This window comes from Bison bison, unplaced genomic scaffold (genome assembly GCF_000754665.1).
Source record: "Bison bison bison isolate TAMUID 2011002044 unplaced genomic scaffold, Bison_UMD1.0 scf7180017863936, whole genome shotgun sequence".
Classification (NCBI taxonomy): Eukaryota; Metazoa; Chordata; class Mammalia; order Artiodactyla; family Bovidae; genus Bison; species Bison bison.
Window position 1 is genome coordinate 176,465 of NW_011494508.1, and position 11,906 is coordinate 188,370.

Consider the following 11,906-nt stretch of genomic DNA (forward strand, 5'->3'; position numbering starts at 1 on the left):
TCATAACTTTCCTTTCAAGGAGTAAGCGTCTTTTAATTTCATGGCTGCAATCACCATCTGTAGTGATTTTGGAGCCCCAAAAAATAAAGTCAGCCACCGTTTGCACTGTTTCTCCATCTGTTTGCCATGAAGTGATGGGACCGGATGCCATGACCTTTGTTTTCTGAATGTTGAGCTTTAAGCCAACTTTTTCACTCTCCACTTTCACTTTCATCAAGAGACTCTTCAGTTCTTCTTCACTTTCTGCCATAAGGGTGGTGTCATCTACATATCTGAGGTTATTGATATTTCTCCCAGCAATCTTGATTCCAGCTTGTGCTTCTTCCAGCCCAGTGTTTCTCTTGATGTACTCTGCATATAAGTTAAATAAGCAGGGTGACAATATACAGCCTTGACGTACTCCTTTTTCTATTTGGAACCCGTGTGTTGTTCCATGTCCTGTTCTAACTGTTGTTTCCTGACTGCATAGAGGTTTCTCAAGAGGCAGGTCAGGTGATCTGGTTTACGTATAGTTATTTTAATATTTTTGTCTTTTAACTTTTATAGTAGGATTAAAAGAAATTTACCTATCACCATTACAGTATTCTGTATTTGTATATTTATAGTAGTGAAAACTGTGGTGTTGGAGAAGACTCTTGAGAGTCCCTTGGACTGCAAGGAGATCCAACCAGTCCATCCTAAAGGAGACCAGTCCTGGGTGTTCATTGGAAGGACTGATGCTGAGGCTGAAACTCCAGTACTTTGGCCACCTCATGCGAAGAGTTGACTCATTGGAAAAGACCCTGATGCCGGGAGGGATTGGGGGCAAGAGGAGAAGGGGACGACAGAGGATGAGATGGCTGGATGGCATCACTGACTCGATGCACATGAGTTTGGGTGAACTCCAGGAGTTGGTGATGGACCAGGAGGCCTGGCATGCTGAGATTCATGGGGTTGCAAAGAGTCCGACATGACTGAGCGACTGAACGGAACTTACTGAAGTGTTAGTCACTTAGTCGTGTCTGATTCTTTATGATCCCATGAACTGTAGTCTGCTAGGCTCTTCTGTCCATGAAATTCTTCAAGCAAGAATATTGGAGTGGGTAGCCTAAGTCCCCTACATACAAATGAGTTGTGTTCTGAAAGCAAGTTCGTAAGTCCAGTTTGTCCTAAGTCCACCAAAGTTAGCCTAGGTACCCAGCTAACACAATCGGCTGTGTGATACTGTACTATAATAGGTTTTTTTTTTTAATTAAAAAAATTAATTGAAGGATAATTATTTTACAATGCTATGTTAGTTTTTGCTGAACAACAATGTGAATCAACTATAAGTATACATATATTCCATTCCACCCCTTTAGGTCATCACAGAGCAGTGAGCTGGGCTCACTGTGTTATACAGAGCTTCCCACTAGCTATACATTCTACACATGGTGGTGTGTGTCAGTCAGTGCTGCTCTGTCAATTTATCCCACCCTCTCCTTCCTGCATTCTCTACTTCTGCCCTGCAAATAGGTTCATCGGTACTCTTTTTCTAGAGTCCATAGATATGTGTTAATAGATGATATTTGTTTTTCTCTTTCTGCCTGACTTCATTATATGTTTATAGTACTTTTCACAAGGGATATGTAAAAAACAAAAAATAAAGTAGTTTTAATCTTACAGTACAGTACCTTGAAAAGTATAGCAGTACAGTACAACAGCTGGCATACAGAGGCTGGCGTTGCATGAACAGGCAAGAAGAGTTACTGATGGGAGGAGGGAGAGAAGGTGGGAGATGAGAGACAGAGGGCAAGCTACAGTTTGCCTCATATTGATGGAAGTTTGCAACTTGAATGTTCATATGTACTTACTGTACCTATGCCAGCCAATTTTATACTTTCTTATGCTGTTATGTTGCTGTTTAGTGAGTCTTCATTTCAACCTGAAGAGTTGGTGAGTAGGTCTAGTGGTGATGAACTCCCTCAACTTTTGTTTATTTGGGAAATATTTTAGTTTTCCTTCCTTTTTGAAAGACAGCTTGCCATTATAGTATTCTTGGTTGACAGCTTTTATCTTTTAGCACTTTGAATATATCCTCCTTCTGACCTGCAAAGTTTTTGCTGAGAAAGTCACATGATTCCCTTGTACATGAGAAGTTGCCTTTTTCTTGTGCTTTCAAAATTCCATCTTTGGTTTGACTTTTGACAGTTTAATCTTAATTTGTCTCATTGGAGATTTCTTTGAGTTCCTTTTCTTTGGGGTATTTTGGACTTCTTGGATCTGGGAATCCATTTCCTTCCTCAGATTTGGGAAGCTTTCAGCCATTATTTCTTTGAATAAAGTTTCTGGTCATTTTTTCTTCTGTACATAAATTGGTCTGCTTGTTGGTGTCTGGCAAGTTCCTTAGATTTTTTTTTTAACTTTTTTTTCTTATGCTTTTGTGTTTTTGTTTTTAATTTTCATGGTTGTGCCACACAGCATGTGGGATATTAGTTCCCCAACCAGGGATCAAACCTATGCCCCTTGCATTGGAAGTGCAGTCTTAACTACTGGACTGCCAGAGAAGTCCCATTGCTTTTGTAACTAAGTGATTCCTGATCACTTTTCTTAGACCTTTCTGCTTGATAGTTTCCTGTTGAACCCCTCTAGTGAAATTTTATTTCAGTTATTATATATTTTAGCTCTATGATTTTTGCTTGGCAGGCATATATGTGTGTGTGGGTGTATATACACTTACGTGGGTGTGTATATATTTAATAATTAGTATTTTATGTTGGAATTCTCACTTTGTTCATGCATTGTTTTCCTCACTTAAGTGAACACATGTGTGATGGTTATTTTGAATCTGTCCAGTAAATGATAAATCTCTAGTTCACTATGGTCTCTTTCTAGAGATTTATCCTGTGTCCTTTGGAACATAGTTGCCTGTTTCTTCATCTTCCTTGACTCTCTTTGTTGGTATCTGTGCATTAGACAAAGGAAGCAACTCTCCAGTCTTAATGGATTGGCCTCATATAGTAGAAGATCCCTACCAGTCAGCTCAGCCAGAGATTCCGATGGCATCTCAAAACTTTATGCTAGTCCCACATGCTTACTTTGTTCTTTGCAGCCCCCTAGTATCTGGGTTTGGAGAAGGCAATGGCACCCACTCCACTACTCTTGCCTGGAAAATCCCATGGATGGAGGAGCCTGGTAGGCTGCAGTCCATGGGGTCTCAAAGAGTTGGACACTACTGCGCGACTTCACTTTCACTTTTCACTTTCATGCATTGGAGAAGGAAATGGCAACCCACTCCAGTGTTCTTGCCTGGAGAATCCCAGGGATGGGGGAGCCTGGTGGGCTGCCGTCTATGGGGTCGCACAGAGTCGGACACGACTGAAGTGACTTAGCAGCAGCAGCAGCAGCAGTATCTGGGTTATGCTGGATCCCCTCAGAGCATCAAAACTAGTAATACTGAAGCCATTTTTCAGGCCTCCTCTAAAAAAGTTGGATCATTTGATGCTTCATCTAACTGTTTCCCTCCCTAGGGAGAAGCTAAGAGCTGGGCTTTTTAATCCAGTTGCTCTGTGCTGAGCTGGAGGAGGAGCAACGCTAGCCCAAACCTTGGTCTCTATTCTCATAAACTCCTTTGTGGATAAATTATGTCAGTATCATCACTGCTCAGTGGAATGCAAGAGAGACCCCCACCCCTACCCTGCACTCTGGGCAGCCCCCAGAAAAGTTAAGGCATTGAAGTTGTGGACTAATTCTGTAGCTCCACAGGGAGAAACTATGGTTGTGGCGGGGCAGTGGTTATCCACTCACTGTATGCTTAGTGAAAGAGTAGAGTGAAAAAGCTGACTTAAAACCCAACATTCAGAAAATGAAGATCATAGCATTGGGTCCCATCACTTCATGGCAAATAGATGGGGAAGCAATGGAAACAGTGACAGACTTTATTTTTCTGGGCTCCAGAATCACTGCAGATGGTGACTGCAGCCATGAAATTAAGAGATGCTTGCTCCTTGGAAGAAAAGCTATGACAAACCTAGACAGCATATTAAAAAGCAGAAACATTGCTTTACCAACAAAGGTCCATCTAGTCAAAGCTTTGGTTTTTCCTGTAGTCATGTTGTGAGAGTTGGACCATAAAGAAAGCTGAGCACTGAAGAATTGATGCTTTTGAACTGTGATGTTGGAGAAGACTCCTGAGAGTCCCTTGGACAGCAAGGAGATCAAACCAGTCAACTGGAGGACTGAAGCTGAAGCTCCAATACTCTGGCCACCTGATGTGAAGAACTGACTCATTGGAAAAGACCCTGATGCTGGGAAAGATTGAAGGCAGGAGGAGAAGGGGATAACAGAGGATGAGATGGTTGGATGGCATCACCAACTCAATGAACGTGAGTTTGAGCAAGCTCTGGGAGTTGATGGATAGGGAAGCCTGCGTGCTACAGCCCATGGAGTTGCAAAGAGTTGGGCACGACTGAGCAACTGAACTGACTGACTATACTTAGCCAGGGGGAGCAGCTATGGCAACTGCCTACCCAAACCTCTTGTTTCTGTGTTCGCTAGCCCCCAGACAGCTAGACATTTCCAGGTCCTGTCAGCACGCTGAGACAGATAAGACAGAACCCATTAGTTTGAGTAGACCCCATAAAGTTGGGGTTTTGGACATGTGGACCAATTCTTTCTTTGTCCAGGGGGAAGCTGAGAGCTAGAATTTTCTTCTCTGCTAATCTTGTACTGAGCTGTAGAGAATAGCGACGGTGACTACTATTCCAAGCCACGGTCTCTGTCCTCCCCCAGGTAGCTTGATTATGCCAGTTCTGACAGTATCTTATGCAAGACCGACAAGATAGAAGCCTTTCCTCTGAGGAGCCCCCGTGGAAAGGTTGGCGCATTGGACACACAGACCACTCCTTTTCCTTTGTAGGGATTAGCTGTGGGCTGGAGGGTTTCATCCTGATTGTACGGCACTGTGTTAGTGGTAGGAATTCTGGTGAGAAGGTGTCCTGAATTTCCCTACCAGTTTTTAATGAGTCTTCTCACTCGTTCATCCAGCATTCAGGTGCTTTTCAATTAGTTTCTGTATTCCTCACAAAAGGGGATTTGTCCTGAATTGTTAGGGGTTGAGAGAACCCAGAAGTACTTATTCTGACATTTTGCTAATGTCATTTCCTACCAAGGTATTTGTTTTTAACTTTTAATTGATATTTGAAGTACAAACACTAATGACTAGCCGTTTTAATGTGTTCAGAGTTTTGTCAGTGTCTTAGAAACTTCTGTATTTCACTTTTAGAGATTGAAAAAAAGCTTCTGAGGGGATAACTTAGGTAGCTTTGGAAAATGGTGTTGTAACTGGTTATTCTCAAGCTAAATTAAAAAAAGTTATCCATAACAACTGTATTCTATTTGGTAAAATTGTTTTTTATGAGAATATATTTAGCAGTTCCAAAATACTATACACATATGTAGAACAGAGAACTAAATTAATTGTATGAAATGATAGCCAAGCACTCACTGTCAGAAGAAAGTTCCAAGTAAGGGTGAAGTCTAGAATGAAGCACATTGTGCTTGATTATCATCACATATGTTTCTGTTTATAAACATTTGAGTATATTAAAATATTTATAGATATGTGTGTATATGTGGGTTAGTATAGGTTCATATATTTCCTACTGTGTTTTCTGAGAAAACCTAAAGGTAATGACATCCCACTAGCAGTAAGCATCTTGTTTTCAGGTCTTGTTTTCTAAATATTGTTTCTAATTAAAAGAGTCAGGAATTTCTGAAAAAGTTGCTGATTCTAGAGCAAAGGCAGACAAAGTACCAGATGACCTTGTGGAGCTTTTTTTTAGTGCCAGAAATTGGATGTCCAGTTGTTCCAGCATCATTTGTTGAGAAGACCATCTCTTCTCCATTCTGTTGCCTTTGCTCCTTTGTCAGAGGTTAGTTGACTGTATTTGTGTGTGTCTGTTTCTGGGCTCTCTATTCTGTTGCATTGATCTGTTTTCTACTCTTTTGCCAACACCACATGGTCTTCATTTCTTGGTCTTTATAGTAAGTCTTGAAGTTTGGTGTCAGTCTTTCAGTTTAGTTTGTTTCTTTTAATATTGAATTGAGTGTTCTGGATCTTTTGCCTCTCCGTGCAAACTTTAGAACCAGTTGGTCAGTATCTATAAAATAACTTGCTGTGATTTTGATTGGGATTGTGTTGAATCTGTAGATCAAGTTGGGAAGAAATGAAGATTTTTCGTTTGTTCATTGAAACTTTGTAGATTTCCTCATATAGGTCTTACACATACTTTGAATTTGTACCTAAGTATTTTATGTTGAAACTTCTACTTATCTGTCACTAGTATATAGAAAATCAATTGATTTTTATTTATTAACATTTTATCCTGCAACCCTGCTGTAATCACTTCTTATTTTCACAAGTTTTTTGTTCATTCTTTCTGATTTTCTGTATGCTTGGCCATATCATCTAAGAACAAGTTGAATTTTTCTTCTTAATCTGTGTATCTTTTATTTCCTTTTCTTATGTTATTGCATTAGCTCAGTATGAGTTTGAAAAGGAAGGGGGTACCTACCTGATCTAATCAGTAAAACTGGTTTTTTTCCAGTCAATATGCTGTTAGCTATAGGCTTTTATAGATCTTCTTTGTCAGGTTGAAGAAGTTCCCCTCTGTTCCTAGTTTGCTGAGAATTTTTGTCCTGAATGGTGTTGAATTTTGTCAAATTCTTTTTCTACATCTGTTGATTCCTTTAACCTGTTGATATGATGGTTGATTATATTAGTTTTCACATGTACCAATCTTGAAGCCCTGTAGTAAATCCCACTTGATTATGGTATATAGTTCTCTTTTACGTTGTTGGATTTGATTTGCTACTATTGTGTTCAGAATTTTTGCATCTGTGTGCATGACAGATACTGGTTTGTCATTTTCTTATTTTTGTCTTTCTGGTTTTAGTATTGGGTGATGCAGGCCTCAAGGAAGGAGTTAGTATTCTCTGCTTTTATCTTCTGAAAGAGATTGTAGAAATTTTGTATAATTTTTTTCTTAAGTGTTTGATAGAATCTACCAGTGAACCCATCTGGGCTGATCCTTTCTGTCTTTGAACCTTATTAATTATCAGTTCAATTTCTTTAATAGATATAGGCTTATTTAGATTGTTTTTATTGATGGTTCTTTTTATCTGATTTGCTTGACTGTTTAAACTTAGAAATTAATATTGTTGTTGTTCAGTTGCTAAGTTGTGTCTTAACCCTTTGCAGCCCCATGGACTGCAGCACTCCAGGCTTCCCTGTCCTTTACTATTTCCCAGAGTTTGCTCAGATTCTTGTCCATTGAGTTGGTGATGCCATCCAGCCATCTCATCCTCTGCCACCCTCTTCTTCCCCTGCCCTCAATCTTTCCCACCATGAGGGTCTTTTCCAGTGAGTCGACTCAGGTGGCCAAAGTTTTGAAGCTTCAGCATCAGTCATTCTAATGAATGTTAAGGGTTGATTTCCTTTAGGATTGACTGGTTTCCTTTAGGATTAACTTGCAGTGCAAGTGACTCTCAAGGGTCTTTTCCAGCACCACAGTTCAAAAGCATCAATTCTTCAGCCCTCAGCCTTCTTTATGGTCCAACTCTCCCATCCGTACATGACTACTGGAAAAAACATAGCTCTGACTATATGGACCTTTGTTGGCACAGTGATGTCTCTGCTTTTTAATACACTATCTAGTTTTGTCATAGCTTTTTCCTTCCAAGGAGGAAGCATCTTTTAATTTTGTGGCTGACCCCATCTGCAGTGGTTTTGGAGCCCAGGAAAATAAAATCTGTCAGTGCTTCCGCTTTTTCCCCTTCTGTTTGCCATGAAGTGATGGGACTGCATGCCATGATCTTCATTTTTTAATGTTGAGTTAGAAAAGGTTATGTTATCTTTTATTATACTTCTTAAATTATTAAAATACTGTCAGTACTTCATGATGTTATCTTAGATTTACTTATTATGACACATGAATAAAGTACAACTTTTTTCTTCCAGCCCAGTGTATTAATTGTAACCTACAAGGAACCTGCAAAATCATCTTCTCAGTTTGGGTCCTACAAGCAAGCTGAATGGAGGCCAGATAGTACCATGATAGCTGTGTCAGTAAGTAGATTTTTTTTTTCTTATGAAATCATTACATTGCATCTAAATTGGATTTTCTTTGGTGAGATCTTTTTACTCTTTCACACCCTTTAGTATTTACTGTCTGTGATAGCAGTTGTTCTATTTAGGTTACTCCTCCTACTATATCTTCTTTCTTGATTCTTCTACTTCTTCCCATCCCTGAATGGTGCCTACTTTGTTTTCTTTTTATTCCTCTCATTTTCCTTAAAGTCTAATCCAGATTTTTTAAGCTTTCGTCTATATTCACATGGTATTCTCAAATTTATACTATGAATCCTTCCCTTTATTCCCAAGGATGTTTCACAAAAATGATAAATTTTGTGTTTATGTCATACAACATTCTCATATCCATTTGAATTCATTTCTGTATCTCTTCTCTGGTCCATTAATGTGCTTAGATCTGGTTGATCTTACCTTTTCAAATTCTATTTTTTCATTGTCATCATCACCTAATTTGTGAAGTAGCATTGTTAACATTTATTGAGCACCTTCTATGAAAGTGTTGTTATAATTAGATTATGTGCATCATCTCTTTTAATCTTTAAATGAACACTTCAAAGTAAATACAATTGCCGTTTCTAGTAGATTAGTGTATTGAGGCTTTGAGAAATTAAGTTTTATCCAGTTACACAGATAGTATATATTAGAGAGAAGGGCTTTAAAATGAGGTACTTAGATTCCATTTACTGTCCTTTCAACTACTGCACTAATTTATCTCTCTGCTTTCAATCCTTTTCCAGTTCATGCTGTTTAATACTGACTGGGTTAATCATCCAAAAATGCCTCCATAAAATAAAAAATATTGAGTAGTTACTCACTTCCTATAGAAAGGTTTAGCAGATTACCAACTATGTATCAAATCTACTCTGCTTCCTGTTGGTATGTGGACTATAAGACTGGTTTTGCATATTTAAATGATTGAAAACAATCAAAGAGGAAAAATATTTTTGACAGTTGAAAATTATTTAAAATTTAAATTTTACTATCCGTAAATAACATTTCCTTGAAAATACCTATTTATTTACATGTTGTTTATGGCTGCTTTCAAGTGACAGCATCTGAGTTGAATACTCCCAACAGTGACCATATATGGTGCTTCATCTCTTCACTCTTCTGCTCAGTGTACTATAAATTATAATGAAACATTTATAAATTTTGTGTTTCAAGTACCATGCATATTGCTATACTGTGACATTTCATATTATTTTTATTACTAGTGCATAAGGAATGAAATAGTGTAGGAATGAAATCGTGTCGGAATGAAAGAAGTGAAAAATAAATTTTGAATGTCATGCTTTTAAAGCACATGGGAGTGTGCATTATTTTACTATTGAATCAGATGGCAACATATTGTTTATTTTAGAATGACTATAGTGATGTGAAAAGAATACAGTGTAAGTTGACATTACCCAGCTAAGTACTCATCATAGTATTCTCAACTCACTGAAATTAGTAGTCAGGAAAAGTTAGAAAATTTAAAATGGACTCTTATCACATCAGAACTTTTTTCACAAACATAAACAATTAAAATGAAAGTGCAATCAAAGTACATTTCCTTGGTTGTTATGATGAACTGACAGATGTTAATTCTTTTCAGTTGTTATTTGAATAGTTAAGGCAGAGTGTGAAATGATTATGAATTATTCCCCATGAATAGCATGTGTGAAACAATAGGTAAAAAATTTTCAAAAAGGTTGAGAAAGCACTAATTCGGTATAACCTGAAGTAGAATCTGCTAACGTGTTTTAATTGATGGTGGTAAAAACATGGAGCAGAAAAAGGCTTAGTTGGCAAATTTACAAAACTAATCCTTGTGTAAACATTGTAAAACAGATGGTTATATTTTAAGTTTTTGTTAGAAATAGAAGCTGAATATTCTGACTTACCCAAGCCCAAAGCCTTTCAATGACTTAGCAGTCAGAAATTTATATGTGGTTAAGCCATTTTGATGACAACTAATGCAGATGACGCCACCCTTATGGCAGAAAGTGAAGAGGAACTCAAAAGCCTCTTGATGAAAGTGAAAGAGGAGAGTGAAAAAGTTGGCTTAAAGCTCAACATTCAGAAAACGAAGATCATAGCATCTGGTCCCATCACTTCATGGCAAATTGATGGAGAAACAGTGGAAATAGTGAAAGACTTTATTTTTTTGGGCTCCAAAATCACTGCAGATGGTGACTGCAGCCATGAAATTCAAAGACGCTTACTCCTTGGAAGGAAAGTTATGACCAACCTAGATAGTATATTCAAAAGCAGAGACATTACTTTGCCAACAAAGGTCCATCTAGTCAAGGCTATGGCTTTTCCTGTGGTCATGTATGGATGTGAGAGTTGGACTGTGAAGAAGGCTGAGCACCAAAGAATTGATGCTTTTGAAGTGTGGTGTTGGAGAAGACTCTTGAGAGTCCCTTGGACTGCAAGGAGATCCAACCAGTCCATCCCAAAGGAGATCAGTCCAGGGTGTTCATTGGAAGGACTGATGCTGAAGCTGAAACTCCAATACTTTGGCCACCTCATGCGAAGAGTTGACTCATTGGAAAAGACCCTATGCTGGGAGGGATTGGGGGCAGGAGGAGAAGGGGATGAGAGAGGACGAAATTGCTGGATGGCATCACCGACTCGATGGACGTGAGTTTGGGTAAACTCTGGGAGTTGGTGATGGACAGGGAGGCCTGGCGTGCTGTGATTCATGGGGTCGCAAAGAGTCCTACACAACTGAGCGACTGAACTGATTGTTTGAATTACAAGTAATGTCAGGCTGCTTTTTATACTTCCATTGCTGTCAAAAGTTAACAAGAAGTGAGATGTCTAAGACAGTTTAGCAATGGATATTTTTTCTGAACTCAAAACCATGATTCTGATAATATTTTTTTGAACTTTGATGCCGTTGTGGAAGAAATTTCCATATTTCAGAACCCATTAATTGTACAAATGAGGAGTGCTTCCACCTGACCTTCAGTTGGAAGTGATTACAATGTAATGACATGTTAACATGCAAACATAAAAGAAATCTAGTAGACTTTATAATTGCCTATCAAGTAATGAATGTATTCAATTAAAATCATGCTCATGGATTGATATCAGTATTTGGCAGTATGGGTTTGAAAAGACATTTTCACATGAAATTTGTAAAATTACACATTAGCATTGAGGAAACTTTGAGGAATCAATTTTGATCATCAGATCAGGTCAGATCAGTCGCTCAGTCATGTCCGACTCTTTGCAACCCCATGAATCGCAGCACACCAGGCCTCCCTGTCCATCACCAACTCCCGGAGTTCACTCAGACTCATGTCCATCGAGTCAGTGATGCCATCCAGCCATCTCATCCTCTGTCGTCCCCTTCTCCTCTTGCCCCCAATTCTCCCAGCATCAGAGTCTTTTCCAATGAGTCAACTCTTCACATAAGGTGGCCAAAGTACTGGAGTTTCAGCTTTAGCATCATTCTTTCCAAAGAAATTCCAGGGCTGATCTCCTTCAGAATGGACTGGTTGGATCTCCTTGCAGTCCAAGGGACTCTCAAGAGTCTTCTCCAACACCACAGTTCAAAACCATCAATTCTTCGGCACTCAGCCTTCTTCACAGTCCAACTCTCACATCCACACATGACCACAGGAAAAACCGTAGTCTTGACTAGACGAACCTCTGTTGGCAAAGTAATGTCTCTGCTTTTCAATATGCTATCTAGGTTGGTCATAACTTTCCTTCCAAAGAGTAAGCGCCTTTTAATTTCATGGCTGCAGTCACCATCTGCAGTGATTTTGGAGCCCAGAAAAATAAAGTCTGACACTGTTTCCAC

General features: G+C 38.9%; 1 protein-coding gene across 1 annotated transcript in view; it reads left to right on the forward strand.

The window, feature by feature from the left end:
* Positions 1 to 11,906, forward strand: part of RIC1 (RAB6A GEF complex partner 1) — a 145,067-nt gene that overhangs the window by 32,913 nt on the left and 100,248 nt on the right. The window contains exon 2 of the mRNA XM_010833826.1: positions 7,979 to 8,086. Coding sequence (XP_010832128.1) covers positions 8,072 to 8,086 — 15 coding nt within the window. The 5' untranslated portion in view covers positions 7,979 to 8,071. The remainder of the gene's footprint in view (positions 1 to 7,978; positions 8,087 to 11,906) is intronic.